Source organism: Prionailurus bengalensis, chromosome B2 (assembly GCF_016509475.1).
Source record: "Prionailurus bengalensis isolate Pbe53 chromosome B2, Fcat_Pben_1.1_paternal_pri, whole genome shotgun sequence".
NCBI classification, from domain to species: domain Eukaryota; kingdom Metazoa; phylum Chordata; class Mammalia; order Carnivora; family Felidae; genus Prionailurus; species Prionailurus bengalensis.
This window is the reverse complement of record NC_057349.1, coordinates 112,559,341-112,586,343: the sequence shown is the minus strand read 5'-3', so window position 1 is coordinate 112,586,343 and position 27,003 is coordinate 112,559,341. Positions and strand designations below refer to the sequence as shown.

General features: G+C 39.6%; 1 protein-coding gene across 1 annotated transcript in view; it reads right to left on the bottom strand.

Annotated features, from left to right (window-relative positions):
* RNF217 (ring finger protein 217) overlaps window positions 1-25,722 on the bottom strand; it is a 123,074-nt gene extending 97,352 nt beyond the window's left edge. Inside the window, exon 1 of the mRNA XM_043592243.1 lies at window positions 24,764-25,722. Within this exon, the coding sequence (XP_043448178.1) occupies window positions 24,764-25,633 (870 nt within the window). The 5' untranslated portion in view covers window positions 25,634-25,722. The remainder of the gene's footprint in view (window positions 1-24,763) is intronic.
* Between the last annotated feature and the right edge of the window lie 1,281 nt (window positions 25,723-27,003).

The window sequence follows — 27,003 nt, the reverse complement described above, 5'->3', positions numbered from 1 at the left end:
TTAATTGTTGTCACTTGAAGACTCAATGCTGAGTTAGTGACAGGAAAATTAGACTTTATGAATAGTCTGCGTGATTTAACTATAGGCAAGGATTTTTTTTTGTTGTTGTTGTTCAGGAAACACAAAGTCAGTACAACCTGAAGTGGGATATGCTAAGATGTGTTAAAATGGATGGCGATAAAGTAAGTGTAGAATACAAAAAGGCTTATTAGTTTGACAGACTTACAAAGTTAGTGAAAATTTAAAATGTTTAAAGGGTGTGATTACTCACTGTATTATTTATCAGCAGAATATTCAAATCCACCATGTTATTGAGCCAGTTGTGTCACCTGTGAAATTCATCCACTTTCTTGGACTTAATCATGATTGGCTCTGTGACTGTCAGAAATGGAAGCTGAATATACTGACTTGCCTTACTACACAGAAGTTTGATGGGTTACTAATGGTAAGGTTTTAATTGCAATTTTTTAAGCTCATGGTCAGGTTGAAATTTTTCTGAATGAAAAGAAACATGTTTAACAATCTTTAGAAATTAGCTTTTGCTGAAAACTTTATATTTATTAATAAATTCAACCTAAAATCACAGGAACTACAGCACTTATATGCAGAAGTTATACTGCAACAAAATCATTTTGACAACAGACATTCGAGTCACAAGAAATGTCAAATGGCTTTATAAACTTCTCATACTGTGAAAAATTAAAACAAGAAGATCTCCGTTCCCACACAACTTTACGGCAGATATATTTTCTGAACCCAAACTACAACTCCAACACCATTTTTGCACCTTGATGCAGTGCAATGGAATTTCCATATTTCAAAATCCACTTAAGTCAATCACAAAAGACCACATATTGTATGATTCTATTTATAGGAAATAAGCAATCTATACAAATAGGACGTAGATTAGTAGTTTCTTAGGACAGGGGGCATGGAGAGGAGGGGGCAGAGAGTGACTGCTAATGAGTATGGGGTTTCTAAGAAAGAGCTAAAATAGGGGCGCCTGGGTGGCACAGTCGGCTAAGCCTCCGACTTCAGCCAGGTCACAATCTCGCGGTCCGTGAGTTTGAGCCCCGCGTCAGGCTCTGGGCTGATGGCTCGGAGCCTGGAGCCTGGAGCCTGTTTCCGATTCTGTGTCTCCCTCTCTCTGCCCCTCCCCCGTTCATGCTCTGTCTCTCTCTGTCCCAAAAATAAATTAAAAACGTTGAAAAAAAAATTTAAAAGAAAGAACTAAAATACCCTAAGATTAGATAGTGGTAATGGTCTCACAACCCTGATACTAAATAGCATTTAATTATACACATTAAGTAGGTGTGCTGCATGACATATGACATACATTTCAATGAAGATGTTTTTAAAAATGCATGGAACTATGCAAATGAAGAGTTTCCCCTAACGCTTAAGCTGGAAGTAATTAATTTGTAATGTGACATTCTAAAAGACAAATATCAAGAGAAAAATCTAATAGAATCCTATAAGGGACTTCCAAATCATGAATATGCATACATGCTAGAGGGATGATATCAGTGTTTGGCAATACTTATCCATGTGAAAAGACATTTTAAAGATGAAATATGTAAAATCTCAATACAGATCAGCTATTACAGATGAATATTTGCAATTAATATTGATGACAGGAAATATTATGAACACCAATTAAACAAAATCTTATCCCAAAAGAATTTTATTATTCTTCATAGATCTATAATGCAAATATAAAAAATCTATTATTATAGTTTCATTTTATTCAATAAAAATATGTGCAAATTTGCTTTTTATTTTTTTCTAAGTTCTTACACATAATTTGCTTTATTTTGCTTCTTGGCCTGCAAAACCTAAAATATTTACTATTTGGCCCTTTACTGAAAATGTTTGCCAAGCCATCATATAGAAGAGAAAAGGAACTGATGTTGGAAAATTGTTTTCAGTAAGCAAGACAAAGAAACTCTTGCACAAATGGAGAAATCAGTTTAATTCAGATTTTTAAAAAAATCTAAATGAAATGATTAGGCCCAATTATGACAAAAATATGCAATAACCAAAATACATTAAAGTAAAGGCTGAGGACAACAAGGGGAAAGGGATCAATGACGGAAGCCATGCATATAATATCTTTGTAAAAATCCAGAAGATACTTGAGATCAGTTTTTGAAAATAACATCAAAGGAAGCTTTGCCTGATGGTTGTCCTCCTCTTCCTCTGACCACAAAATGGCATCTTTATCAATGTGAAAAAAAATGCCAACATGGCAATAATCAAAAACAAGGTTATAGAAGAAGGGAAAGCATTTATAGAAATACTGATCTTTGGTTTTGTAAATAGAAATAAAGGTCAAGAATACCAACTTGGTATAGTTGCACCTGGATGGGACATCGAAAGGTACAATTTGAACTTTCTCCTTTAATGGAGATGATCATTTCTAACTTAGTAACCCATCTAGAGTTTATTTTTCAAGAAAATGAAAGAAAGGCAGAGAAGAGCTATAGGTACGGTCTTCATTAAGAACATGATGGAGGCACCTGGGTGGCTCAGTCAGTTAAGCGTCTGACTCTTGATTTCAGCTCAAGTCATGATCTCAGTTCTTGGGATCTTGGGATCTTGGGATCTCAGGTCTTGATCATCAGTTCATGGAATCAAGCCCTGCATCAATGCAGAGCCAGCTTGGGATTCTCTCTCCCCTCTCCTCTGCTCTTCCCCCAGCTCACTTGCATACAGTCTCTCTCTCTCAAAAACAAAACATGATTAATAATTATGGACTATCATCCATACCTTCCACCAGAAAGATCCCTAGAGCTTTGGCTAATACAGAGGTTTACTCTGGTAGGGCCACAGATCTAAGAGGGTGAATTTAAGCCCAACCATCTCTATTGTGGTATGCTACACTGCTCTTTGTAGAAGTGTGATATCTAGTAAAAAAATGCTAGTTTACTTACAAAATAAATCTAGATTATCTGTCACAACGGATGTGAAGAATGTAGCCTTCATTATACCCGATTCTATAAGGGCACCATAAGTGGGCCCCATCACTATAAGTGTGTTTAACATGAAGTTAAAAAAATAAAAATATTTTCTAAAAATCAAATACATACTAAAAAGTTAGATTAATGTAACATATACATGCTCACAACACTCATGATTAGCAAATATTAACATTTTATCATTCGGCTTCCTATTTTTCATATAAAAAACATTACAGATAAAAATATAATTCCTTATTGTCTCTCTTCTTCCCTAGACTTAGACACTGTTATAAATCTGGTTTATGCTTTTATTTCTTATGCTATGCTAACAACATATCTTTGAAAACTGTATGTTTTAAAATTGCACTGCCTTGAAACTGTTTAAATTCTGGAAGTTATTTTTTACTTAACAGTATACTTTCTATATATATGTATATATATATACACACACATATATACATATATATACATGTATACCTGTATATATATGTATATATGTATGTATACACGTATATATGTATACATGTATATACTGTATATATATGTATATATATGTATACACGTATACATGTATATATACATATATGTATATGTATATATATGTATATATGTATAATATATACACACTTCTGTTTATATACAGATATAGATATAGATAGATTTAGTTAATTAATTTGAAGTCCAGTTGAATCTTTTACTTTACAAGTATATCAAGGTTCACTCATCCATTTTCTTAATGATGGAAATTCATTTCCAATTTTCCCTATTACATATAATGTTGCAGTACATAGCCTTCTACATATCTCTCACACATGTGCAGAAATTTTTCTAGGAACCAGCAGTGCCTGAACATCCCCTTTTCTCCATATTCTAACCAGTACTTGGTTTGCATCAGACGTTTTAAAAAATTTTTTTAAGTTTATTTATTTTGAAAGAGACAGAGAGCAACAGAGGAGGCACAGAGAGAGAGAGAGAGAGAAAGAGAGAGAGAGAAGAGAGAAAGTGAGAGAGAGAGAGTGAGAGAATCCCAAGCAAGCTAGACACTGTGCGCACAGAGCTTGATGCAGGGCCTGAACTCATGAACCGTGAGGTCATGACCCGAGCCGAAACTGAAAGTGGTAAGCTTAACCACCCAGATGTGCCCCACATCAGACTTTTTAATCTTGCCACTCTTAAGTGTGAAATATTATTTCATTTTGTTGTTAACTTGTGTTTCTCACTTGCATGAATCATAATATGTCCTAATAATGAGTATGAACTTTTTTGTATATGCTATTGGCCATTTATTAAACTTTCCATTTTTCCATTGAATGATTTATCTTTTCCTCATTGATTTGAAGAAGTTTTTATATATGAGGGATAATAATCCTTTATGACATATATATTCTAAAACTATTTTCCCAAGATGTGAATTCTTCTATACCTTATTTGAAAGTATTATTTTCTCCCTTCAGAGATTTTTCACCAAGATGAAATCTGCCATTTTCCTTTCGAGTTGTATTTCTTGGCGCTGCCTAAGAAATCTTATACACCAAGGTTACAAAGACATCTGAAAACCTATCCTACTAATAGATTTAAATTTTGACTTATACAGAGTCCTTTAATATATCTGGGCTTCATTTCTCCCTATATTGAAATAATCTTATTTAATTTTTACATGGAAAGCCAATCATCCTTGCACACTTATTGAAATGTCCACTCTATCCTCATTGATTTATGTGGTAATCTCCATTATGTCCCAAGTCCCCATTAACAACTGGGTCTCATTCTTAGGTCTTTTTTCTATTCCACTGATTTTTTTTGTGTATATCTATAAAAATACTACAGTATCAATTATTTTTAAAATATCTTAATATTCAAGAGGACAAATTTTCCCTTCCTACTTACTCAAAATCTCTTTGCTAATCCCAGACCTTTAGTTTCAACACATAAATCTGTTGATATACATTAAATGTGTAGGTTAATCAGGAAAATTGACATCTTCATGACATTTCATCTTCCCACTCAATGGGACATAATCTCTCCATTAATTTAGATCTTCTTTTATTTCCTTCGATGATTAATATTTTCTGTGGAAAGATCATGTATGTCTTTAGATTTACTTCTAGGAATCTGTTTGAATGTAATTCTGTTTCTCATTGGTTCTGGCTGATGAATAGTATACCAAGATTTCTGTGAGCTGTTCCTATAGCTAGTGAATCTATAAAATTCTCTTTCTGGTTCTAATAGTTTATCTCTGGATTCTCTTGAATATTCTACTTAGGTAATCTTACCTCTAAAATAAAAACTATTTATTCTCTTTTTTTCCAAACTGTACGTCTATCTTTCTCATATTGCATTGGCTAGGGTAACCACAATAAAGCTAAACAGTAACAGTGGTAGTGAGAATCATTGCCTTTTTCTAATTTAGTGGAAATGCTTCTAAGGTTTCACCACGGAGTTTGATATTTAGTATAAGTTTTTGATATACCCTTAAAAGCGTAAGAAACATGTTATTTCTTTATTTGAATGAATGCTATTTCTTCACCTATTAAAATCATTATATGGTTTCTCTCCTTCAATCTATTAATATGATAAATAATATGAAATAGATTTGTTGACGTTAAATAAATGTCAGCATTCCTAAGATAAATTCTCCTTGATTGTGATGTAAGAGTGGCTTTTAAAAATTGTTTTAAATGTTTATTTATTTTTGAGAGAGAGAGAGAAGAGTGCAAGCAGGAGAAGGGCAGAGAGAGAGGGAGATACAGAATCCAAAGCAGGCTCCAGGCTCTGAGCTGTCAGCACAGAGCCTAGCACAGGGCTCGAACTCATGAACCGCAAGATCATGACCTGAGCTGAAGTCGGAGGTTTAACCGACTGAGCCACCCAGGTGCCCCAGAGAGTGGCTTCTAAAAATGCATTTGGCAAATTTTATTTAACACTTTTTTTTTTAGGATTTAAAAACTAGTATGAATGAGAAAAATGGAACTACAATATCCTTTCTCTTGCTTTGTAGTCTGCAAGTCTGTCTTTATGAAATTCACACTAGCTTCATAATATTAACACATTGTGCAGTGTACAAGGGTTCATATACACCAACCCATTAAATGTCTTTTCCAAAGGTTATATGGTTATTACATGATAAAAACTGAAACTCAAATCTTGTAACTCCAAGCCTCTTTCTACTGGTCCAATAAGTAAGCACTACATTTGAAACAGGTCCACAAAGCACTGTAGGAAATTAATTAATTAATTTTACTAGGGATGGAAGATCACTATTATGCACCTCCCCCCTTACAAAGTGAGGGTGATCATGAACAACGGACTAGAATGACCAGTATTGCTATTTTTTACCAGTCATCTCTGTTCACATAAACATGTGATTGGAAAGAATCACATTTGACACACTGATGTCTGTCTTGAATTTGATGATGTCCAAGGTCCTTTCCAGCACTGAGAAGGTAGGATGTAAGACCACTAAACCACTATTCAGGCTCCAGATTTACATTCATCCTGGCCATATTTCATCTGCTACCTCAATCTTCTAAGTTTTGTGCCTTTTTCTCTATACTAAATAAACTATTCAGAGCTCTAGCCCAATACCTTATTTATCATGAAAAGCAAATAATCACCAGAACTGGCCTGTTTCTAGCTCCCAAGACATAAAAACTTTCCAAAGTTACTGGCTCTTAACCTTTTTTGGGCAGTGGAATGAAAACTCAATAAATGTTACGAAGCTCCTCACAAGAGAAAGTATTTTGCATAAGATTTTAGGGCATTTACATCCATTCTGAAGACAATCTATGAACTGGTAAGACTACCAAGTAAGAACTCCTATGTGGAAGGATCGAGGAAGTGGTGAACAGGAAATATATTGAAAGCATTTTTTCCCCTTGAAAACGAAGTACACTAAAAAGTGGAACTTCCACTAAATAGTTCCATCATTTCTTCCCTGTTCTCACTGACAGCACCTGCTAGCCAAGGAAAGATGAATGGCTTCCCTTCACAGTTCTTCAGTCTTATTCAAAAATAACATCTGAGTAATGCAAACCCATTTCCATTCTTCTCATTAGAATCTGAGTAAATTACTTCCACATACCATTAATGTCATCAATTCATGACATTTTTTTCTGTATAAATAGATTACTGATGTAGTCAAGGTAACTTGGGAAACAAGCGTTTGCATGTCATATGGAAATATTTATAAGGCTTTTGGGTGTAGGTACATAAGTAAAACAATTGTTTGTTTTCAGGATCTACTATAGCATCATGTGTAAATATATTATTAATGGTAAACTGTCTACAAGATGGCAATGGTTATAAATTATTTTTATTAAAGATTTTATTTTTAAGTGATCTCTGTGCACAACATGGGGCTCAGACTCACAAGCCCAAGATCAAGAGTCACACACTCCTCTAACTGAGCCAGCCAGGTGCCCTGGCATTGGCTATAAACTATTATATAAATGTATTATTTATACAAAATACAATGCAGGAGTACTTTTTTGGGGTGGTTGAGGGTGGAATTTAGACTATGGGATTTTTCCATAAAATAGGTATCAACCACATTTTTGCTACAGAAAATATTAAAGTATGTATAGAGTAAACATTGAAAAAATGTGTATAACCTTATGAACTAGCTTCTATCCTTCAATAAAATAAGTACTTCTGAGAAAAAAGTTAGTGTTGAAATCCAAAAATTAAATCTCATTCATACTTACAGAAGAAAAACACTATTTACTTTGAAATGAGTGGACTCTTGAAAGGCAGATTAATACAGGGTGGAGGGAATAGTTAAATTCTTTGTAAAGAATTGAAATAAGGCATTATAAACTTACTGAATATTCTAAACATGAAATATAAAGTCCAGTTTTTAAATTACTTTTTCTCAGATTGTTTTATAAACATTAAAGCACTCCTAGACACCACTCAGTATGACTATTCACCCTAATTTGAAAATATTTTAAATTTAGTAAAGACTACTGTTTCGTAAATTACTTTTTCTAGTGGTAAGAGTTATACAGAAAAACAACTGACAAACTCATCATGATACAAATGTATAGGGTTTAGGGGCTCTTGGGAGGCTCAGTTGGTGCCTTGGGCTCTGCGCTGAGCATGGAACCTGTTTAAGATTCTCCCTCTCTCTCTCTCTCTCTTCTCTCTACCCCTCTGCCCCTCTCCTGGCTTACACTTTTTCTTTCTCTCATTAAAAAAAGGAGAAGGAAAAGGAGTAAAGAAGAAGAAACAACTTCTAACTCATCTGCTCTTTTTTAAAAAAATGTATAGAGTTTATAGTCTTCCAAACTACCTTAGGCAACCTGTATATGAAACAAATCAAATCTTTTTTAAAGATAAATACTTGAGGTTTTCTCATAGATTTTAAAATAAAATCACATCGACATTTTATTACTTCAACTGAAATACTCCTGGTTTTATGATCAATAATAGAGTGTCATTAGAGGAAACACTTCAGGATGCTCTGAAATAAACAAATGAAAAGTATGAGCCAGAGGGGAAAGTCAGTTACTCAGCATAAAATCAACAGAGCAAATCTTTGTTTAAGTAGTTGCTTTCTCAGTGTACTCTTGCTAAAAACAAAGGAAAGGACAGCCACAATCAAAATAAAACTGCCACTGCATGGTTAAGCCCTGACCCCAGGGCCTTTCCCATTAAAGGTAGAGGAAGTGCAACTGACACCAAAAGAGAACACTGTTACAAAAGCAAGAATTAGAAGAAACGAGGATGCGTAATAAGATGGGAATTGACTGAAGAAGCACATGACAGTCACTCAAAACAATTTTGAAAAGTACAGACAAGAACTAAGTGGAATTATGGAAGAATTCTCTTAACTTCCTCTTACCACTGAAGGTTGACCAGTAAGACCTCTGTAATCTGTGGGAAGGTGGGGTATGAGTTCCTAATTGTCTTCAATAATGATGAAAACAAACTGTTGAGCATAAACTAATGAAAGGTTAACAACAGCAAAGTGCAAAAAATCAGCAGGGGATAAATCAATTTCCTTGATAAGTTGATTCTAACATTCGGTAAAATAACAACTTTGGACACCTATTCAAAAGATACATATATCCACGCCCATTGTGGAGCCCAACATGAAGCCTGAACTCATGAGATCAAGACCTGAGCTGAGATCAAGAGTTGGACACTTAACTGACTGAGCCACCCATGCACTCCACTTTTGTATTTTTTGATCAGAGGCTGTTTACATGGTGTCTTTGGAACAAACAATTAAAAGCAACCAACTAAATTAAAAAATGCACCCCAGACAGGTAAATTGGAGAAGGAATCAAGTTGAACAGAGGTTAATCCTATACTGCTTGAAAGATGAAGACTGTAGCTGCTGAATGGAGTTGTACAACTCAGGGCTTCTGAACAGAAAGGCTACAAGGACTGGCATGACATCTTGTTGTGCCAAAGTAATGCATTCTCAAACCCTGTAAAGGCAAACTCCGAAAAGTGATAGGACAGGAGACAACCATCTCCAGTGTTTGCACATTTGTCCAAACCACTGGTGTCTTTGCTCTGCACTATTGCAACTGCCTCCCAATCCACCTCCCACTGCTCTTCTTGTCCATCCCGCACCTTCAAACACAATTCATTCTCCACATAGAAGCCAGCATGTTTTTAAAGCATTAATTGTCACTTTACAGTTCTACCAAATGGTCCAACGAGTCCCCATCACAGTTGGAATGATATATCAATTCCAAAGCAAGGCAACACAAAGCTACATGATCTAGCCTGCATCTACCTCTGTGAGCCACCTCCAACTCAGCTTCTCTTGGCTCCCTATTCTTGAAACACAGTATGCCTTAGCATAAGGACACCAGGACTCTCTGCCTACGGTGCTCAAGTCTGTGCTGAGGTCTTTATTCTCATGACTCAGATCTCACCTCTCCACCTTATTTGCCATACAATCCATCTGAGCTTCTCTCTAGTCATGACGGCCTGCACACCTATTTCTACAAGTGTGTTTCTGAGTGTATATGTGTGCTTGCTGACTCCACCTTACTTGGAGAGATGCTCTACCTCTACCCTCCTTCTCCTCTCCCAATACATCCATCAAAAACTATTTTTTAAACAATAGCCAAGTTTAAACTTTTTCTATTCCCATAAACACAGCTTCTCTTCATAGAACCACTGAAGTCAACAATCAGCATCACATAATTTAATCATAAACATTCCCTAATCTTTTCCTGAGAGCTTATTTTTCACCTACTGAATTTCTAAACTTGACACAAGGATAGATCACAGACTACTCTACGGTGATATATTGTTACTTCTCATAGTGATTAGCTTAGTGCTAAGCAAATAATTCTGTGCTCTGTAAATATTTTTAATAGAGTAAAAGTACTCTAGCTCCCCCTCCACTTTGATTCTTTTAAACCCACTGAATGCTAGAGAACAGATCTTTATAGCCTGACTGCAGTGAAATACACTCTTGACCAGTGGAAAAGACTTCTCTCTGGAAACATCTCTGTAACTCACTGATTATCTATTGGAACATGTGATTCAATTATTTTTCCAGAAGTGGTGATGAGATTAACAGTAATTCTTCCGTCTTGTCTCAGCTACAGTCTTATGTTCAGAAGCAGACACTTTGTGACATGACTGTGCAGAGTTAAAGGTGGTTTATGGCAGATCAGCATGTCATTAACCAGCCTGTGAGGGTTCTGACTGCTTGGTTTCAGCCTCATTAGCACCCTCAGCAAACCAACAGGGTGCTATCCAATTCATCTAGATTATAACAGCCAAAAGGATATTTAAACAAAATAATCTGAAAGTTCTAGTGAGTTTTTTAGTATCTTAATTTTATTTTATTAAATGATAAAAAACATCTCTTATAACTAATAAAAATATTAATAATCACGAAAGCAATATGTTAGAACTGTTCCTTATTTTCAAAGATCTTCATTCAGCATTTGGTAATACTGGTGGTGCTCCAAGGTCTATGTTCAATTTATTTTGATACATTGTTTTAATGAGTATCATAAATGAAAAAGCACTTCGCATAGACACAGAGGAAAAAAGTGCATAGTTGCATGTACTTAACTAAATCATTATACTTATTTTTGAATCTCATCTACCATCTACCAATTATACAAAGGATGGTGCTGAAATTCACCTAATAGATTTCCATCATCCCTAATGGCAATTAACTATTCCTGCAACGAATCAGAAAATGATAAATTTTTTAACAAATGGGTTAAAAACTCTTAAAAATTCATTTGGATGATTTTTAAGCAAAATGGAAAAGCAAAACTGTTTCCAAGTTTTTATTACTTATTTTTAAAAAATTTTAATGTTTATTCATTTTTGGGAGCAGGTGCAGGGGCAGAGAGAGAGGCAGGGAAACAGAAAATCTCAAGAAGGCTCCCTGCTCTCATCGTAAAGTCCGAGGTAGGGATCAAACCCATGAACCATAAGATCATGACCTGAGACAAAGTCCAATGCTCAACTGACTGAGCCACCGAGGCACCCCTTTTTCCAAGTTTTTAAAGTTTGTAGCTATACTGTTCAAAGAAAAAACATACCGGGGTGGGGCACTTGGGTGGCTCAGTAGGTTAAGCATCAGACTTCAGCTCAGGTTATGATCTCACGGTTCACAGCTCACTGGTTTGAGCCCGGTTTCAGGCTCTGTGCTGACCTTTCAGAGCCTGGAGCCTGCTTCAGACTCTGTGTCTCCCTTTCTCTCTCTCTGCCCCTCTCCCACTCATGCTGTCTCTCTGTCTCTGTCTCTCTCTCAAATAAATAAAAACATTTTTAAAAATTAAAAAAAAAAGATAGAAAGAAAAAAAACATACCAGAACAGTATTTTTCAAAAATCCTGAAATCTTAAAAAATATATATTGGGAAAAATTACTATTTTTTCAAGTGTTTTTTCCCAAACATTCCTTCTAAGCTCTCCCTTCATCTTAAGAATGAAGCCTCAATGACTCACAAAATGACATTAAAAATTAACAACAAAAAAGGTAAACCCAAGGGATATCTATTTTGGTTGATTCAAACTACACTTGAAATACATTAATTTACTTGTCAATGACTATACTTAGATTTTTGCAAATCAAAATCAGTAAACAATCCTTTTATGATGCATCAATAAACAATCTTGAGACCTTCACACACACACACACACACACACACACACACACACACGTGCATGTGCAGTTTTAACATAAGGCACTAACATATTTGACACAGAATTTTTTTTTTTTATTTTTAGAAGCCTATTCTTTTCCAAGTGCATTTTCACAACCATGAGGAGGAAAAATGGTAACATAAGAAAAGAAAACACTGAAGTTAAAAGTAGGATTAAATGAGAACTCTTGGGATTTCACCTGTCATTTCCCACCATGGGCATCTTTGGCAAGAGAATTAAAAACAAAACAAAACAAAACCTACTGTCTACAGAACTATGTGAAGAAATTCACTTTCGTCACTAAAGCCAGATGTTTACAAAAAAGGAGTGCACCAAGAGCAGGCCTTATCGAAATCACTTCTGATTTGATCCTAAAGCTCTACTTAAGACATAAACTAATGAACCAAACTTGGAATATCAGAAAAAAATGGTGTTGTCAAAGGGAAAAAAAATGCTGGTGAAATATTATGAGCAATTGTTTTATTTTACCTGCTGTTTTAAATTGTTGGGTAACCAGAGGAAGGGGCTGTGGTGATTTAACTTGCCATATACAACTCAGAGCTAATGAGCTTCAGGAGCACTGAGCATGGCCAATAATCATGTGAGGAAATAAGGCAAGAATCAACACCACAAAAAGGGAAGTAATTTGCTAGGTAGCCTATAATTAGCCTCTGAATCTTACAGTAGAGAGTATGACTGAGGAAAATAGCTTAGGAAGATTTAAAAAGGGATTAGTCATTCACATGAATGAATAAGCCCAGAATTTAGTTACCTGAGCCAGAGGGAGGAGAGGGAAAAAAAAAAAAAAAGCACATCATAAAAACTATAAGGCCCCTTCTGTTTCAGGGTACACAGATCCTTAATCTGGAAGAGGTTTCTGAGAAAAATATATATGTTACTGGAAATTTAGACGACATTAATCAAATAATAAAATCACCCAAACTAGAATACCATAAACAATAAATATCCAACGGTGGGCCAATTTAACAAAGATTAACTAGGATGGTTAATCCTAAAGTATTATTAGAAATAATATTATTTCTGTATAGGACATGCCTGATCTATAAAAAATATCATATTAACTATTTTTACACATAAAGATACTTAACTTTTTAAATAATAATTTAACCATTACTGAAGCTAAAATTTTTATAATGGAAAGGAAATTACATTATATAGAATAATTTTAACTGGGGTTAATAATCAGAATAACTATAAGCTGATCCTGATATTAAGATATTTCCATTACAATGGAATTATCTAAAATCTTTAATTTTAAAAGAGAATGGGTTCTATGTAAGTTTTGCTTAAAACTAAGTAAAGCTTTATTATTAAATTAGTCAAGAATAAAACATGAAAACACAACACCAAAATGTATTAATCAGTATAATGATAGGGGTTGGAAATATTTAATGAAATGATTGATAAGACATGAAGTTAAAAATATTAAAATTCAGGTTTAAAAGATTTACTACATAAATTAACAACATCTTTTATTTTGGTCTGAAGCAGTGTGGTGGTTCACAAACGTGGCCCCAAATTCTTTGACACTTGCACAAGAAAAATGGGGGGGGTCTATGTCCTTTTCTCTTGAAGCTGGGCAGGCTTGTGACTGCCTTGCCAAGTGACACGGAGTGACTTACAGAGTTAGTGCAGAAAAGATCACGTAGCCTCCACCTGGCTCACTTGAGGCTGGCTTCAGGGGATGCCCGGCTCCACGTGAGAAGCCTGCCGCTCTGAGACTACCAGGCTGACAAAGCCACGTGGAGGCACTCCTGGCATCCAGTCCCGGCTGGGCTCCCTGACAATGGCCAGGGTCAGCTGCTAGCCACGTGAGTGAACTGAAAGTACAACTCATGCGAACCACACGAGAAAGCCCAAATGTGAACTGACCAGCTGAGCCCTTCCCAAATTTCTGACCCATATGTCATAATCAAAACAAAATTGTTGTCTGAAGCCCCTAGGTTCAGGAGGAATTTGTTACGCAGGAGACATAGTAACCGGAATAGGTTTTTATAATTAAAGAAGGACCTTTGTGATAGATGGGATGTCAGGATAAAGAGTCAGGCCACAGCATTCCACTGCACTCAAAATTTAAATATACCATGGAATAAGATATCAAAAATTCAGGTTCAAATATTTACCTTATTTTTCTGCCAACCTAAACATATTATAAGTTACTTTCAACCACTCACTCAAACTTTTAACAAATATTTATTGAGCACCTACTCTATTCTGGGTTCCATGCTAAGTGCTAGTTGTAAAAGCAGCTTAAAGAATAGTGGGGGCAGTAAATTAATCAAACTTCACATCATCGCTTCCACAAAGAATTCCAAAGGGGGATAAAAACAGAATGGTGGCAGAGGGAAAAGGACTCGAAAAGAAAGCAATGATTCAGTCTGGAGACTTGATGAAGGCTAAGCTCTGAGGATGAGGAGAAATTCACTCACAAGGGAAGGAGAGAGGAGAGCTGGAAAGGAGAAGGCACTGATGAGCAGAACAAAGCCTTAGGAGAGGTGTCACGAACTGGGATCTTTATGGAGAGTAATGGGAAGGTCTTAAAGGTTTTTAAGCAAGATAATGAAATGTTGAGATTTTCATTTTAAAATATCATTTTTGCTATCTACTGCAATACTTCATGTATTGACAACACCAGCCTCTAGCGCATTATTTATGGAGTAAATAAATAAGTCCACTCCACAAATATTCATTTCATGCTTCCCACATGCCAAGAGCTAAGAAATTAATCAGCAAAAAAAGATGGTCTCTACACGCATCAAGCTTTACAGTCTAAAGGAAGCAAAGAGCAGGAAATGAGCAATTTTTTAAAGGTTTTTAAATTTTAAATCCATTTAAAGATGAGGACTAGTTTTTCTTTAAGTTTATTTATTTATTTTGAGAGACAGAGAGAGAGAGACAAAAAGAGAGAGAGGGACAAAAAGAGAGACAGGGAGGGAGGGAGAATCACAAGCAGGCTCTGTTAGCATAGAGCCCAATGCTGGGCTTAAACTCACCATGAGATCATGACCTGAGCCAAAGTCAAGAGTTGAACGCTTAACTGACTGAACTACCCAGGTGCCCCAGGAAATGGGCAATTTAAATACCATGAAGTAACAATCTTACCGTAAGTAATCCAGGTATAGAGAGCCCAGAAAAATTCCCGGAAGAGATGTCTAAGTTGAGACTAGAAGAATCAGTAAGTGTGAAAGGCCAACAGAATTGGGGGAATAAGGAAAAAAGTGGATCCCCCTAAGACAGAACCTCAGGTTACTAAAAGTAAAGGCTCATAACTGAGAGTCACAGAGTGTTCAAGGAACAAAAAGAAGCTTAATATGGGTGTAGGCTTAAGGGGGAGGGGCTAATAGGAGTTAGATCCCATGTAAACTTTGTTTAGATTCTATTCTAAAAGCAAGAGGCAGACACTGAAAGGCTAAGAAGGGGAGTACCAAGGCCAGTTGAGCATCTTATAAAAAACCCTCTGGCTATAGTGTGGAGAACAGATTGGAAACAGTCAAGATTGGAGCACCGGGACCAAGTAGGAAGCTGTTATTAGAATCCAGGACAGAAAGCAGAGCCATCAGCAGAGAAATGTCACTAGAAATAGAGAACAGTAGGGAAAAGGATAACAATATTTTTAGGAGGTAGAATTGAGAGGACTTTGTGATTAATTAGGTGAGAGAGGTGAGGGAGAGCAAGCACTCAATGATGACTCCCTAGTTTCTGACCTGGGTACAACTAATGGAAATGGGGAACCCCAAAGAAGGAGCAAGACTTCAGCAGTGTGGAAACGATGATGAGGAAAGGGAGATTTAGTTGTAAGAAGTGTAAAGTGGCTGTGGGTGGGTGGGACATAGAAGTGGAAAGGTACAGGAAAAAGATGGCTATATGGTACTGAAAGTGAGAAGAGTGATCTCGGCTAGAGAAAGAGATTTGGAAGTTCCAGAGCACATCGGTGTTACTTGAAACCGTAGGAGTAGATGAGTTGGTCCCATTAACACATAATACTAATACCATACAGTGAGAACAGAGGGGTTAGATATGGATCAGGCAGACACCAACATTAAGAGATGGCAACACAAGAGAAAGCACAAATCGTGAACAAAATGAATGGCCAGAGAGTTAGGAAGGAAACAGGCAAGTATGTTGCCATTACAACTTGATAGCAACTTGAATTATAGCTTTTCTGAACTCAATTTCCCTTGATTTTCTTTTTTTTTTTTTTTAAACTTTTTTTTCAACGTGTATTTATTTTTGGGACAGAGAGAGACAGAGCATGAATGGGGGAGGGGCAGAGAGAGAGGGAGACACAGAATCAGAAACAGGCTCCAGGCTCTGAGCCATCAGCCCAGAGCCCGACGCGGGGCTCGAACTCACGGACCACGAGATCGTGACCTGGCTGAAGTCGGACGCTTAACCGACTGCGCCACCCAGGCGCCCCTCCCTTGATTTTCTTACGTGGAGATGAGCCTGGGTTTGGCAGAAAACTATCTCTGCACCTGGGCAAGTGTCCTCCACTTCCTCAGAACATGAAATTGAGTTCCTTCTCCTTCTTGGACTAGAAGGCTTGTGATTTTGTATAATACAGATATAAATTTAAAGGAAAAATAAAACAAATATATTTAGCTTACAAATAAAATAAATGTAAACAATGTAAAAAGGCTATGGATTTTAGAGCCAAATGGACATGAATTTAAATCCCACTTGTGCCATTTCTCAGCTATGCGATTTAAAGTGAGTTATTTTATCTCTCTAACCTTCAGTTTCATCATGTAACATTCTGCTACCTGAAGCACAGAAATGGAGCTGTTCCTATTTTCTCAAACCCACTCTGATCAGAGAGCCAATCTCACCAGTGCCAATGAAAACAGTACTATTCATGGTTGCAAAAGACCTCCTTGTTAGGAAATTGATGGTCAATTTCAACCCTCATCCTGCTGAAACGATCAGAAGCATTAGACAAAGATGATTATTCCTTCCTTTTTAAAACACTAGGCGCCTGGGTGGCTCAGTCGGTTAAGCGTCCGACTTCAGCTCAGGTCACGATCTCACAGTTCATGAGTTCGAGCCCCGAGTAGGGCTCTGTGCTGACAGCTCAGAGCTTGGAGCCTGCTTCGGATTCTGTGTCTCCCTCTCTCTGCTCCTCCCCATCACGCTCTGTCTCTCTCTCTCTTCTCTCTCTCTCTCAAAAATAAACAAACATTTAAAAATAAAATAAAATACCATCTTGGTTTGCTTCTGGGTAACCATTCCACCTTGGTTTTCTTCTTGCTTAACTGGCCCACTCCATTTTAGATCCTTCCTGGTTCCTTCACATGTCCCAGGTCCCATATTAGTAAACATTGGTGTGCCTAGACACTGTCCTTCTCTATCTACTATCACTCCCCAGATGGCCCCATCTAGTCTCATGCCTTTAAGTACCATCTACATGTCCAGAATGTTCAAATGTACACCTTTTGTTCGTATTTCTCTTCTGAATGCCAGACGCCAGCTGCCTACTCAACACCCTTTCATGAATGTCTAAACAGCTTTTCAAACTTAGCACGAACTCCTGATTCTCCCTACACCTAGTCCTCCTACACTATTCCTCATCTTATTAAATGGCAACCTCATTCTTTTCATTGCTTGGGCTCAAAACCTAAGTCATCTTTGGTTCTTTTTCTCTCATCCCACACTCCATCATCAGCAAATTCTGTCAGCTCCATTTTCACGATATATTCAAAATTCAACCAGCTCAACTCACATTCACCTTTATGACCCTAGTCTGCACTACACCATCTCTCCTCTGGACTACTGCCATAGTCTTCTGATCTTTTAATTTGCATTCTTGATTCCTATAGTATAACATTCTCCACAAAGAGCCACAGTAAATCTCTTTTAAAGTTAAGTTATATCTGGTTATCTCAAAATCTTCTTACAGCCTCCTATCTCACTCAGAAGAAATGCAAATTCTCTATGGTCCTAAAGCCCTCTCCAACCAGCTTTCTCATTCCCGCTGTTTTCTTCTTATCGCTCCCCATCTCACTCCTTATGCTTCAGCCACATGGATCCCTTCACCGTCCTGGAACACCCCAAGCAAGTACTCGTCTCTGGAACTTTATACTTATTATTTCCTTAAATATCCTCATGGTTTATTCCCTTATTGCTGTCATGAAGATCTCTACTCAATGATCACCTTGAAAAACCCTCCCTGACAACTACCCCCCTCGATTGTAAATATACGAACGACCTCCTCCTCACTATTATCACCCTTCTCTTGTCTCTTTCTTCATAGCCTTTATTATCCCCTAATATACTAAATGATACTAATTATTTATCTTATAGTCTATCCCCTCTGGCTTAGGATATAAAATCCATGAAGGAGGGATTTTATCTACTTTAGTTCTCTGAATCCCCAACATCTACAATAGTGACTGGCATGTAATAGGTATTTAATATATAAATGAATTAAAATTCAATAATAAAATATGTAAGAAGTGCTTAAAATATAGATGTTCAATAAATGGTTGCTCTTATTATTTGTGGAAACTTAACCATACAAGTGTAATTTCCCCAAAATTGATGGGACAAATAATACTGAGAAAGTTGAAAGAGCATGGCATACTTCAGAAATTATTTTTCTATAGGCACTGAATTTCTTATTTTAAGACACAATTTGATTTGGGAAGGTTCATTTAGTTGATCATATGAAACTCTTCTGACAAAGTGAATATGAACAAAATAAACAAATTTTTGGAATTTTATAACTTTAAATATTTGCCATATCATAAAGAATAATCCAAAACAAACTTAGCAAAAGCATGTTTTCTTTTAAGTAAAGGTAATAAATATTTTGAAAGGAGTAAGATATTTAATAATATTCTATTTCCAATAATTAGAGCTCTGAGAAATATGTGTGTTAAGAAATACATAATGGATGGATTTACTACTCTGGATTAAACACAACAGGTGGAATTGTAACATGTTTACTAAATGGTAAGCTGGTACTCCAGAAGTGGTTTAATAAAATCCTTCCAAGGGCACCCGGATGGGTCAGTCAGTGGAGTATGGACTCGACTTCAGCTCAGGTCATGATCGCAGGGCTGTGGGATCAAGCCCTGTGTCAGGCTCTGTGCTGAGCATGGAGCCTGCTTGGGATTCTCCCTCTCTCCCTTTGCCCCCACCCCCATTCATGCTCTCTCTCTAAAATAAAAATAAGATAAAATAAAAATGAAAATAAAACAAAATCCTCCCAAAAAGTAAGAAGAGAAAGAGATCCACAGTTGACCAGCAACTTAAAAGCTTACTTATATCCCTAGATAAAGCTGAGAAAAAATATTGCACACAAGGCTCTGAGATGGCTCCTTGAGGGGATTTAATACATTTATAGAGTATCTCATGGTACTTGGCCTACAGGTACCCAAATAGATGTTTGTTAAATGCGTAAATGATACAGTAATAAATGAATACATTAATTATAAGAAACTACCACTCAGGTGTCTATCTACAGTGCCCATTACAATCTCTTAACAAAAACCTGGGAGTTTAAGTTCTAAGGCTCTTCTTTCTCTCTCTCTCACATCAGGAGTAAGGAAGAGCCAGGGGCGTTTGGGTGGCTCAGTCAGTTAAGCATCTGACTTCGGCTCAGGTCATGATCTCAGGGTTCAAGTCCCACATTGGGGTCTGTGCTGATAGCTCAGAGCCTGGAGCCTGCTTTGGATTCTGTGGCTCCCCCCTCTCTCTGCCCTCCCCTGCTTGCACTCTCTCTCTCTCTCTCTCTCTCTCTCCCTCAAAAATAAATAAACATTAAAAAAAAAAAAGGGAGTAAGGAAGAGCCTTCCAGTATAAAAGCTGAGCTCTGCTCTAGAAGGAAAGAAAATCACCACTCTAAAGGTTACAATTGACGCCTTGGATAAGTAGTACTACTTGTCATGTTATTTGAGATCTCTTAGGCAGTGGAGCACAATGCCGGGTTTTTCTTCGTAGCCTCATCTCTAGACAGCTGGAAGAGACGGAAGGGAAACACCCAGGCAACACACGGACGAGGTTCTGCTGGTTCATACCTCAGCCCTCAACAGGGTATTTCGTCCGCAGAAATCAAATGTCCATTAAAATCAGATTTTGAAAGGTAAAAGAAAAAAGAGATTATGAAGGAGATATGAAGAAATTATTAGAGACATATTATTAAAGAGGCAGAAGAGAGAAATAAGGGCATGAGTCAGTAAGGTGTGAAAGCAAATGTTATCCCACCCTTCAAATACACGTGTGAGCACACACATGCAAATTCTGGGCACAAAATAGTAAGTTTACATATTCCTTCACTCTCACTTTTCAAACCTGTAGAGAAATGAAATGTATCCCAGTCTCATTATTCTTCACATTTTCAGGACTATCAAAATCACACCTGGCATGACAGGATCCAAAAATTCACCTGTGCGAAGATGGCTGTGTTCAAACTCCACATTGAACACATTAGCTTCTAAAAATACACAGGTTGGTTTAAGATTTAAAGGGAAAAAAGTAGGTTACACTTGTACCCATACAAGTCTGCATGACTCAGAGTTTAATAATAGGATACATAAGATGTCACCCTTAGGTCACCGATTCTAGGGTGACTATAGTAGACTGTCATTTTAAGACATCACCATCTAACAGCTGCTTTGTTCACAATCTGTAGAAGAAATATGTTGCTTGTCTCTATTAATACTCATCTGACAGGTGTGTACATTCCAACTCACATGCACCTGCCAGTTGGGAGCTCTTTGAAGCAGAGTGATGAAAGCCACAACAGCTGTTACCTTTAGACAGTCCTTAGCATACCCAATGTTCTCTTTATCTAAAGTGCTAAATAGTAACACTTCATATTATAATAAATTTTACTGTCTGAAACCAAAACCATGAAGGAAAGATATCAATGGAGGATTTCTGAAATAAGTGCAATATCGTTCTCTGAAACAAACGAAGGCAACAATCTTGCCTCCTAGGAAGATGTGGTAGAGGCCAAACCAGCTGAGGAGGTTAACATTTACAATGGCTTAGTGACCTGCAGACATCCCCGGACTGTGTGCTTTGGCCATGGTCAGACATGCATACATAGGTCACTGGGAAATGCTTCTAAAATGTATGTATCAACGACTTATGGACCCAGGCAACATACACTAGTGTAACTTCCACTGTATCTGTCATGTATTCTACAGCCCTTAAGCCAACACCTATGCAGTGGCAAAGATTATAATTTATCAGTTCAACCCTTCACCATGGCAATTGAAAATTGGGTGGTACACACTGAACTGTAAAGTCATTCCACTAAGAGGGGCTCCCCGCAGCCCCAGTCATGGTGATGACTGGAGAAGAATATTATGTTTCAAGAAATAAAACTATTATTTAGAAAGCACAGTATGCAGGTATTTAAGTCATGGCCTAATCTGCTTTCTCTGTACTGAAATAATGACCACAACTACTCATCCGCCTTCATTACACATGCAGTCCAGGGCATTAATGGAAATAAGACTTACCATCTAAAAATCCTTGTTCCCACCTTCCAAGTTCATACCTTCTTTCAAAGAACTCAGCCTCCCTTTTTAGAAGAACATTAATTTAACCAGGCAATATTCCAACTCACATTTAGTATGTATTTTTAATGTGTGTATAAAATGCTTAATAGAAAATCACCTTTATTTTCTTAAGTGATGTCAAATAATGCACTATTTGACACAAACTCAAAAACAAGTGAAAAATATCACTAATAACTTTTTATTTCAAATGCATCATTTTATTTTAAAAGGTCTTAAGAGCCTGCAAATTCGGGTTTAACAGATTTTAGTCTGTCAAACCCATGAAAGCTTATAAAATGAGAAAGAAAGCACTCAGTGTGCCCTTTTGATCTAGCTCAGTAAGGCAACAAAATAACTCTGCAGTTTGATTTGGTTTTGCTTCAGAACTGGCATGTCATTACAGGTCACGGTCTGCAATTCTATTTCATTGATGAGGAAATTAAGGCATAGAGAGGTTAAGTGACATGGAAACATAGACCCTTTGAATAGAAGTGACCTTAGAATTAACACAGACCAGAAATATTACAACCACAAGCCTGTATGTATTTTTATCCAATTGGTAAAAAATTCCATTTGCATAGAAGCTAAAAGTTCATCTAAAAAATCTTTAATTCTAACTTTCATAGCAAACTTAGTAAACCTGTTATTTTTGTCTGCTTTAAGACTTTGTCTTTTGCCTTTAACTTGAAGCTCACAGTAGAATTTAGCACGCAGGTAGAATACCACTTTCTGGCAATGGTTACTGGGGGTAATCTCATCCTCTCTTGGTCACTCAGCTCTTCAAAAATTTGGTAACTATTAGCTGAGCCTCTACCATATGTCCAACAGCATTCTAGGTGCTAAAGACACAGCAGTGAACACATCATGGGACAATTCCTGCCTTCGTGGAAACAAATTACATAAGCATAAGAGAGTGGGGTGAGGCTAAACTTGAAAAAGAGTGGTCAGTGAAGGCCATTTGGATGGCATTTGCATACAGATCTGAAAGAGAGGAGTGAGAGGAGTAGGCAAGCAAAGGGAATGGTATCTAGGGGGCTATTCCAGGCAAAAGGAACAACAAATGCAAAAACCCTGGGGTAGAAGCTTGCCTGGCCTGCGGGACTCATTTTTCCTGTTTAATATTTTAAATAAAGTAGGCTTTTCTTTACTGAAAGGTCTGTCCAATACTTTGGAAGAAAATCAGGGACATACATAACACCCATAATTACTGCAAACAAGTTTCAGATACGTCACTTGAGAGAAGTTTCTAGTGTTTGTGTATTATGACACTGCGCTCACCCTGCCACCCTTCCACTCCCCATTCCTTCTCTTCTCCATTACAGATCAAAATATTGACTGCCTACAACAAACTTATGGAGATTTATATATATATATATATATATATATATACATATATATATATATATGTATATATATATATATATATATATATATATATATGCTTTGGGAAAAGGGCCCACCTTAAGAAAATCAAACTAATGCAGAATACCTCAACCCACACCAGCTACCCTCCTTGAACTTCTAAACCCACAGCATCTGTATCCAGCCTTTAAGTATACCTGGTATTGTTACTCTGTTTACATCTCATTATATGCTACCTTGTATTGCTCTTGCATACACATCTGCTCTCACAGTGACTCCCTTGGAGCAGGGCCCATATTTGGGGAATGTCTGAATCCCACCACAGGGATCTGCACATGGATGGCACCAATATCTGTTTGCCGATGATGTCATAGAAACTACCACATGAGAGCAGACATTCCTCCTGTTTTAAGTATCTGTTTGTGGATACAGCATAAAAGAGACATCAGTCTCTTGCAGGCGTTTGGATAATCTCAACCATCTTGGCTAACTTACTGTTTGTGTAACATTCCATTCTGTTTAAGTTTCCCTTTGCATTTTTCGGTTGGGCACAGTACACACTTTCAGTCTAGACACCAGCATGGATTAGCCACAAAACACACAGGAACCACACTGTGTGGAATCCTGTTCAGTTCACTTCAGCCAATGTTATTAAACACTATTACTGGAAAGGGACTCAGCATAAAACTATCAAACACAAGGACTACAAGACATTGCCCATACAGTCTGGCAAAACAAACAGACACATAAGGAACTTCAGTGCCTGCAAGGCACACAGAAGTATTTTGAAAGTATATAAGCAGCGGCCCGGAAGGTGAGGAAAGGCTTCCCAAAAAGAGTTGGCACCTGAACAGCCAAGGGTTTTGAAAGATGAATAGGCCTAGGACAATCAGACATGGGATCAAAGGGCATTCCAGATTGTGCAAAACACTGGCAGAAACATAACAGCTTGAAAACTACTGGAAGAACTCATTCACCATCAGTGAAGGAAAGCTGGTCTATTGCACGCTTAAGCTTTCCAAGAAAAAAAACAAGCTTTCAAATAAGGAGCCGAGGAAGAAAGTTTCACCACTGCTTGTTTTGTTAAGCCTCTTAGCCTCGCTTTCCTTTGTTTTGGTCTGTTTTGTTCCCTCTTAAAGAAATAAAGTACTGTGCTGGCATAAAACTTCAGTGAGGAAAAGTACTTCAACTTTGCTGTGGAATAAGAAAAATGCTAAGTGGGCATGGGCCAAGGAATGAATAAATGAATGAATGAATGAATAAATGAATGAAAAAATAAAACTTTTCTGGAATACATAAATGGAGCACAATTTAAAATTCAGGCATCATGGACCTGAAATACTAATTCCAACAATTCCAACGCTTCTCTTCACCAACTTAATACATACTTACAGTGTTTTGTGCCCACTATTTGTTAGTTTCGGGGATACTAGGCCTATGAGGCACTTTCATTGTCCTCCTTTTTGAGCGAGCTCTGGCTTGCAATTTAGTAAAAGAAATAAGCAGAGGACAATTCACTGTAGCCTGTTCCCTCCACGGTTGCCAACTTAAAGCCTGAAGCTCCTGCAGAGTTAAATTCCAGTCAAGTTAGCCGTGAGGTCAAACACACTTCAATAATAATTACACCGACAACAACTGGGATGTGAGAAACTGACAGAGGTCGTTGGTAGAATTGTCTCATCACCTCTTCCTGTGAACCCGAGTTGGCGAGCTGGTGGAGGACCGCCTCGCCAGGGGCCTGAACACAAGAGGGGACAGAGTGGGGGTAGAGTTACCTGGGAGCTCAGGTAGACTTTGAGGCACTCCTCGCACACGGCCTTCTTGCAGCAGGGCAAGGGCTTGATGGGCTTGTCTTCGAGGCACACCCGGCACATCAGCACCATGAGGGGCACATAGGGATCCCCTACCCCACCCAGGTCAGAGTAGGGTGGAGCTCCCAACAGGCTGGGCACGGAGAATGGCTCGGGCGCCAGGTAGAACTCCAGCTCGATGCTGCCGCCGTCGGGGGACAAGGGGTCCGTCGGGAGGGACAGCCGGGGGCTGGGGAAGGAGGTGGGGGTGCTGGGAACGTTCGTCACCGGCGGAGCCCGAGGTGAAGATGCGGGTGGCGAGGGCTGCTCCGCGGTGGGGGCCTCGGGCAGGTCGTTCTCCACGCAGAACACGGAGCAGAAGACTTGTCTCTTGGCGGGGATTGGGCGCCGCTGACCCAGCACGTCCAAGACCAGTTCGTCCGCGGCCCCGACGCGGGTCCTGGGCTCCGGCTCTTCGCCCAGGGGCACGTCCTGCTGTTCATGCCCTCCCTCGTCTCGGCCCCCTGCTTCCTCCTCCTCTTCCAGCTGCTGCTGCAAAGTCTGGGGGTTGAGGGGCCCGGTAAGTGCCAGTCCCGCGGGCTGCCCCGGCGCTCGGCTCTTCCTCCCGTCCGGGCCCCCCCGGCTCCCCGCGGGCTCCGGGGCGCTGGTGTCCGCGCAGCCCGAGTCGCTTCCGCAGCCACCGCCGCTCGGCTCGGCGGAGGCGGCGTGCGGCCCCGGCGCCCCGGCGCTGTCCCCCCGCGGCCTCGGGGGCTCGGGGTGGCCCGTGGCGCCGCCGGCGGGGGCCCGCGCCTCCTGCGGCCCGCCGCCGCTCACCGTGCTCTGCTCCTCGCCCATCGCCGCCCGCGGCCCGCGCCGCCGCTGCCCATCCAGCCGCCGGGACCCCCACCCGGCGCCGGCGGGCAGCGGGGGCAGCGGCTCGGCTCGACTCGCGGCTCCGCTTCTGCTTCCGGGTCCCTCCTCCGGGGCTGGGACGCCCCGAGCTCCCTCCGGGGAGCCCGTGCTCCCGGGCCGCGGCAGGCAGGGAGCCCGGCCCGCTCCGCCGCTCCTCCTCCTCGTCCTCCGGCGCGGCCGGGGACCGCCTCGGGGGCGCTGAGGGCCGCTCGCTCCGGGCGCGGGCGCGCCCGCCCCTCATGCAGGTCGGGGCGGTGCCCCGGGGCCCCCGCGAGCCCCCGGGCGGGGCAGAGGGTCTGGGGGTGGGGGGGTGGGGAGGCGGCCGTCAGTCCCGCGCCATCGCGGGTCCCCGCTCCGGGCCGCGCGGGACGGGCGGCGGGAGGGCGGTGGTCGGAGCGTCCAGGGGCCTGTGGCGCCGCCGCGGCGCGCCCCGGGAGGTGCAGCGGGAGCGCGAGCGAGCCGCCGCGGCCCCTGGGGGAGAGGCCAGCGCGGGCGACCTCCCTCTGCTCCGGCTTCACCTAGAGCCCTCCTCGCTGCCCCGCACCCCACCCTTCTGGCGCACACCTCCCCACACGTACACACACGCGCAGGCACCCGCGCGCTCACTCACACGCACACCCCGAGTGGGTGTGATCTAAGCGCCGAGATGCTCTCTCGCGGCCAGAGTTCACACTCGGCCTCAACAAGCAGGCAGGCTGCCCTTCGGGCTACGCAGGAGATAGAACTTCCTACGGAATCACCGTATACTCAGAGCAGAAACTAGAGAACACTGGCTACTTAGGGTTTTGGTTTCTCTTGGGCCCGTCCAATTCGAAATCCTCCAAAGAGGGAGTTCAGAGAAATAACGCTAGGGTTTATCCGTTCAAAATGCTGCATGCACTAACTCTGCTTTCTGTCTGTGGAGGTCGGAAAGATCTTTGAAACCCACAAGGAAGCCAAAAGTGCTTTTAACCTACTCCTCCAACTGGAATCCTTATGAGAGCTGACAAATAACTGATTTAAGCATTATCCCTCTTTCCTCCTCTTCAGTGTTCTCTTACGAACCTTTTCTTAACCCTTTAAATATTCCAGACTAGGTAGCACAAGGTAGTAAAATGGCCTGGCCTAATTAATAAACTGGCTCATTGATGGGAATCGGGAGGAGTTCGTTACATTAGCATAACCGTATTTATCTCCAAAAGGGTTTCAAAGACAATTACTTTTGAGCCAGTACTTAATTATGTGTTGATCTATCTGTATTTTACAGGAAGTATTAGTCACCCAGTCTGGTGTGTTTTAGTTCCCTAAAGCCAATGAAAACATTTTTGGGGAAG